Below are 6923 nucleotides of genomic sequence, written 5' to 3' on the forward strand. Positions count from 1 at the left end.
CGGTTTCCCGCACACCTGCGTGGCTGCCCGGTCCCTTCAGGAATTCGCTGGGGCTTGTAATCAGCTTTGTGGAGCCATTGAGTGCACGGCTCAGTGAAACTTCCCAACCTCACAGCGCGCTGGACCGCTGAATGGGAGTCACAGCGTGGGGCGCCTCTCCAAGCAGCGGGCCTGCCAAATTCCAGCAGAGTCTCTCACAATCATCCTTACACAGACCTCTCTGCCGAACACGAGGGCGAGAGAAAGAGAGAGGGAGAGAGGGTGAGAGCGAAAGAGAGAGAGGGAGAGAGAGAGAGAGAGAGACAAAACAGACAGTTAAGGTACGGAAGGCTAGTTTATTAAACAAGCAGTTTGCTTCATAAGCGCCTTGAAAATTCATATATAGCCTTGCATCGGTCAGCTAGCATTTTCTCTTAGATAAAGCAGTCTAGACTTTCCGAACGGCGCTCGTTTTATAATGGTAATTGGATTCTCAGTGATGCACAACAACACGGGGAAATCTGTGAAAAGCAATCCCATGGGTGCATCACTAAATTAGTCCACTGAATTAGCCTACTGTTTGCGCTTCCGAGCAATAATGACGCAATTCAGACCAAAATCGTGCTCAAACTTATGGGGCTGATTTACATGCGACAATACCCGGGCCCCTGGTCTGTGACTGCCGCGCTTAAAAGAGGCAGTCGGTCACGGTGCGGAACAAATAATTTATAATTAGCCGAAAGACAAGCAACATTTTGGTAAATAAAAGTTTGAACAAAGTTGCTTTTTCGTGGCGTTCTGCATACATGCTTAAATTACTGCTCCGGAATCGCAGGCTGCAGAAATTACGGCGCAGCATCTCGCCTCTTGGAAGGGCGCAGGATTAAGAGGCAGCAAGATTGTTAAACATGTCAACGTGTAATTGCACGATAAGGCCCTCGCGAGGAATTTATTGGCCCAGTTGCTATTTCTATTCCTCCCTAATCTCGTTCAGCACATTCGTTCCGTGCAATCTGTCTCCGTAATCTTCTGTGACAGAACAGCGACCAATAGCAGCGTACCGGGTTTTTTGGAGAAGGGAGAAAATATGCAGAGGCGTGATAAAGTGATGCTAATTATCCCCATTTAGGACAGCGAGTGCAAGAGATCGGGAGTTTTCGTACGAGCCAGCAGTGTTGATGGCTTCCCAGCACAGAATATATCGGTGGCTACAAGATAAGGGTATCGCACGTTGAGACGATTTATTGGTTCGAGTCCACCGCCACCCCTCCCACCTCGCACTCCATCCCATCCTTTTCACCCATCCCACCCCGCGTGCCTTCCCCTCTTTTGGCGGGGTAGTAAATTATTTTGGTTAAATTTACCAGAACGCTTCTCTTTAACCTGGCAAGTGCCGTGACTTGGTTCTCCGCCTCTCTATTTTCGGCGCTAATCCGTGTAGTTTTTCATCTGCAGATAAACACGAAGGGCTTCTGAGTGGACCTTCTCGTGTAACGTCGACAGCGGAAGGGGAAAGTAAAGTGCGCTTTCGGGAATTACGGGCTATTTAATTTACGATCGTGGAAAAAAAAAACATACAAAAATAATAACTACATAAACGAAGACACGGCCGTTAAAAAATGGTCACACTGCACCCCAAGATCGTCAGAGTTGTAACGCTCCTGATCCTGTTCTGCTTCGTATTTATTTCAAGTGTGTAAAGTGGCACTTTCAGACTTTGAGGCCGTCTGGTGCCATGGTGTGTTGGGGTTTTACGCTTCTGACACTTGTTGCTATACTAGCCCCTGGGAGACAGCAGGTAATTGTAATAACCTTTGACTCTCTGTCCCAGAGGTCAGCGTCTGCTTGATCCGGGTAACTGTCTCTGCTTCAAATCACACTGCGTTCAACAAGAGATTTTAGCGATTAAAATCTTCATATGCAGGGAAGCAGGAATAAATAACACAAAACAAACGCGAAACGATCCACTTTTCATATAATCAGAGGCCACAGACGGCGTTAATGCAATGCTGCAGAAATATGTGGTTTTGATGAACCGGTGGGCCTACTAAAACATTATGTAATTTGTAAATCTGCTTTTAAAAGACTGGCTCTTCATAACACGAAACAGTGGGAACATCTCGAGGTGTAAAAATCCTTTTTTTTAAACATGCATGTATACTATTTAACATAACATGCGAATGTTAAGTTATTTTTAGCCAACAAAATCTACTTGTATAAAACTGATGTATTACTAGCCAAATTATTATGGTGACAAAATCAGGTTTGCTGTAGAGGTGAATATAAAGAAGCAAGATAAACAGTTAAACAAAATGTGAACTTAATTGTTAATATTTTAGTGAAATGACGGTTCTAATCAATCCAGTTTCATTTGCACGAAAGGTGAAGCAAGTCGTCAAGCCCTTGCCTAAATGATACACATATAATCACAGTTTGTTTTCACGCTTGAAGTACTCAGAATTATACACCTTAGGTAGCAATCAAAGTCCACAATGGAAAAAGCAACGATGAACCGAGTACAGAGCTGCATCCTAATTATTTAAGTAAACAAACAATTCAAATAATAAATAAACATAGGTCTTGAGCCTTATTAACAAAAACACTGACATTTTGCGAAGGGGCTTAACGTTATTCAGGGACGGTATTGTATTCTATTATCGCGATATAATAATTACTAATAGCATTATTTAGGTTTTTTTAACTCTCTTTTTGCATTTTGAATTATGTATCAATTCACCTAATCAGGCGGTTGATTGCAAAAGACAACTGCGCGTGAACTAATGACAAAAGCATGACATTAAAAAAAGTCACACACATTTGAAGCACATTTTAAAGCGTACGTTTAAAAACAGCATTAAAGATCTATATGATTGTATAATTTCTCCGCTATCTAACACGTATTGATTTTAAGAAATCATTGACGTTCCTGACGCGCAAGATCAAGTGTGGCCTATTTAGAAATACGTTTTCCCTGCTTCGATGCTTTCAAACATCCCTTAGCTTGTAAAATACACGTATTAAAAAAAGCTTAGGTCTTAAAGCTAAATAAAGTTTTGGTAACATCTCCCGACTGCTATTTTGTCCTCACTCAACGCTAAAGTGTCCTCTAGATAGTGTGGTAAATCAACACATTAAATGACAAAGTCTGATGAATTAGGGTAACAAAACTAACAAAAGTAACTTTTTCTCCAATTTTATTTAGACCATGAATCAACGCAAGGTTAAGATTTGAACTGGCAGGAATGCATGTCATAAATTATTTACAGCAGCAGTGACGTGCCAGTCTTTTTGAAATATTAAAACTTATTCACAATTTACAAGAAATATTACAACATAAATCTGGTACATTAATTCACGTGTACAAACGTTTTGGTAAATGTAATAAGCAGGAAACTCTTTATGGGCTCTCAAAAAAAAAAAACATTTCATTGAGTTATTCACGCTAGACTTTTGTTATTATCAACTCAAAAGTCAATTTTGCACAGAAACTTAAATATTGAAAGAATAACAGTATGTCGCATATTTCTTGGCGTGGCCAGAAACGCTGTCAGAATCATTTTTAAAGACGTCATATTTAAACAATGTTTCACTGAAAGTGATACATTTGATAAGATCTCAGTTTCTCTCCGAACTGCAGTCGAAACAATATTTACCTTTAATTTACAAGAACATCATAAAACATTCTGTACAAAAGTAGTTCGATGACAATCTAAAAAAAGAGGTAAATATATTTGGTGGAGTGTTTCTGAATGCGCGTTACCCATCGCTTTCCATCAGCTCTTTCAAATATGCGTCAATGGGACAGTTCCGTTTACTCCGGCGGTTGTGCTCTGATAGTGCTGCGGTAAGGCATGCAGTCTGCTCTGCACGGACGGATCCCCGGACTCGCCGGTCGGTAAATACATGCTAATCATCTCTCTCAAGTCTCCGGGGCAGGGGCCTCGGGAGTGTGTGGTGACCGGAGGGCTTATATTGGGTTCGGACTTGACGAGCGAGCTCAGCGTACCGATGGCGGCAGAAGAAGCGACGCTGGAGTTCTGATGCTGCGTGTATGAAATCCCACCGTAGCCGGATGGAGAAGCGCTCATGTAGCTCTGGGAGTTCGAGATGGGGCTGTACTGGAGAGCGGTCATATCGTAGCGGTGCATGGGCTGGGGGTTGTGCGGGTGATGGTGATGAGCGTGGTGATGGTGGGACCCACTGCCCGGGTGCTGGCTGTAGGCGAGCTGCGCCTCCTGCATCATCGCAGCCGCTGCTGCCGCGGCGGCCACCTGGCCCGAGTAAGTGCCGTTCGCCCAGCCGTTCATGTGCGCGTAGCCAGCGCCGGCCGAGCCTCCGTGACCCCCAGGACTCTCCAACCTCTGGCCGACCCCTGCAGGACTCATCCCGACCCCGCCACCCGCGCCGCCAAGCAAGCCGCCAGCCAACGAGTACTTGTCCTTTTTAAGCAGGGTCTTGGTTTTGCGCCTCGGTCTGTATTTGTAATCCGGATGCTCCTTCATGTGCATGGCGCGCAACCGCTTCGCCTCATCAATAAAGGGCCGCTTTTCAGCCTCTGACATCACCTTCCACTCAGCACCGAGTCTTTTGCTAATTTCAGAGTTGTGCATTTTGGGGTTCTCCTGAGCCATTTTTCGCCGCTGGCCCCGGGACCACACCATAAAAGCGTTCATGGGTCTCTTTACGCGGTCTTGGTTGGCTTTGCTCCCCGAGTTTGGACCCGTTTGCCCCGGATTCGTGTTGGTTTGGGGTCCCGGGGAATGAAGGTCCGTTTCCATCATCATGCTATACATTCAAGTGGCTTAGAAGTTCTCAGCTAGCAGAGAAAAAGCATGAACTTTCGGCGCTCTGTAGTCCGCGCTTGAAGCAGGTGCCTCACGAGCCCGTGGAGCTCCGGTGAAGTGTGGATTTTTGCTTATTCCCAAACGTTCGCCGTTAGTCTCGGGGTCTCTTTTTGCTCCCGTAGCGTGTTTAGTGTCGTCTCCGACTGCCGTTTCACATCCACATTAATTGAACGTGCATTTGAGTTACTTTTCCTAGTGGAGTTGAAGAGTTAGTTAAAGCGGCGGCCATATGATGCGTTTTGACAGCGATTAAAATGAGCGAGCGGCCAATGGCGTTCCAGCGAGGAGCGATTTGCATGGAGTTCGGTCGAGTGACGTCGACAACGAGGAAAGAACTAGTAGGCGGGGTACACGGAGGGTCAACACCGCCCCCTCCAAAGTAGAGTAAATACTGAGGTAGCAGTTTGAGCCTCTTCAATGGTTGCAATAAATGAACAAGAGGACAAATGGTAGATTTTTATCCATTTAGATGACATTACAAGATACGATCTAATTCTTTATAATAACTGTAATAGCTCCGATGCTTCCCTCGTGACGTCTTGCCAAATCTTTGCGCGTAAAGGGTAGCCAACTACTTGTCAGCTATGTTGATACGGTTCACCGCATGCCGAATGTCTGCGAGTGTAAAACTGTTAAAGGGGAAAAAAATCAGTCGAAATGAAATCGTGCACGTTCTGAAATAGGATGTCAAGAACGTCAAGGGGATAAAACGACCGGCATTTCACTTCGCGTTCGGATAGGCTACATCTTCTTCTTCTTTTTACACCAACACATACAACTGACACTAAGAACTTTGTAATTGGACTAGTTATTCTTTAAGTGAGACTATATCAAAACCGCTATATTTTAAGAGGTAAACAACATGATTTTAAACAGAGGTTCCTAAATCGAGGACACTGCCGTCTGGTGGTGCACTGCTAAGATTTTGTAGCGCGTAAATAAGACGACTGTAAATGGCATATACGGGCAAACTCTGAAACTCTAAAGTTATCTCGAAATAAAAAGACAGCAGCAATTCGAAGACAAAAAATTAACGCGATGTCTGATGAAAAAAATCAGATTGTATTTACAGCAAGAATAGCCTGATTGTATAACGTGATACCATCGTATGACGGACCCAAAAATGTTCATTAAACACGACACAAATATTCTTGTCGTGGACCGCAAAACTATTATTTTGCCATCAAGTTTGAATGCGAGACGAATAAGACATATATAACTTGAAGATACATTCTGTAGGAACGTTATCAAATTTAATAGGCTGCTATATCAAATAAACAAAAACATGTTTGACAAAAGATAAGGGCTTTTCATTGCCCACGTGACAGCATTTTAGATATGGTTTTTCATTTACTCAGTCATGGTGTCTAGACACTCAATTTATTTTGATAAAATTATTTTCTTTGTTATCTATTTTAATAATAATAATAATAATAATAATAATAATAATAATAAAAGAGAGAGAAATGCTGTCATTTTAGTAAAAATAATTAGCATGGCAAATCAATAAATATGAAGTGTTTTTATTTACATGTGTTTGGTTTCAAAAATGCCCTAACCAACGCAAGCTCCACATGAGCAAAAACATGACCAATAAAATAACTATATTGGTACTACGTATATTTAGTAGCCTAGATAGAATAAATCTTATTTAACAGTTTTTATTTTAAACCGCCATATAATCTCTCCTTAAATTAATTCAAATTTAAAAAGATCATTTAGTATGTTTTCTTTGTTTCATAGATTTGGCAGATTTAATAACAATATTTTTTTGTTACTTAATATGTTTAATTGTCCTTCGGATTAGAGCGCTAAAGCACATTGTGACCCTCCTGGAACAACGTACCTTGTCAGTTCTGATTTTGCTCCAGTGTCGCGCTCTTCACGGAGTCTTTGTTTTGCGCGCGCTGGGGGCAATAGGGCACTGTTAGCGCACGTGCGAAAGCTGGGCTTCCAGCAAGTTATCCAAAAAACATACGATGGTGGTCAAAAAGCGACCGAGATGTCCGTTTTATTAAAAAAAAAAAAAAAAAAAAAAAAAAAAAAAGGCCTAAAAGTAAAAATGAAGTGATAGTTTAACAGCTGTCATAGGTGTTTGCG

General features: G+C 42.5%; 1 protein-coding gene across 1 annotated transcript; it reads right to left on the reverse strand.

The window, feature by feature from the left end:
• Nucleotides 1–3156: 3156 nt before the first annotated feature.
• sox1a (SRY-box transcription factor 1a) lies at nt 3157–5082 on the reverse strand. The gene has a single exon (XM_043249474.1). It carries the CDS (start codon nt 4770–4772, stop codon nt 3762–3764), a length of 1011 nt encoding a protein of 336 aa, XP_043105409.1. The 5' UTR covers nt 4773–5082; the 3' UTR covers nt 3157–3761.
• Between the last annotated feature and the right edge of the window lie 1841 nt (nt 5083–6923).

This window comes from Puntigrus tetrazona, chromosome 9 (genome assembly GCF_018831695.1).
Source record: "Puntigrus tetrazona isolate hp1 chromosome 9, ASM1883169v1, whole genome shotgun sequence".
Classification (NCBI taxonomy): Eukaryota; Metazoa; Chordata; class Actinopteri; order Cypriniformes; family Cyprinidae; genus Puntigrus; species Puntigrus tetrazona.

What these genes read in the sequence shown, in the direction of transcription:
- sox1a (XM_043249474.1), bottom strand. Translation starts at nt 4,772, where the DNA reads ATGTATAGCATGATGATGGAAACGGACCTTCATTCCCCGGGACCCCAA.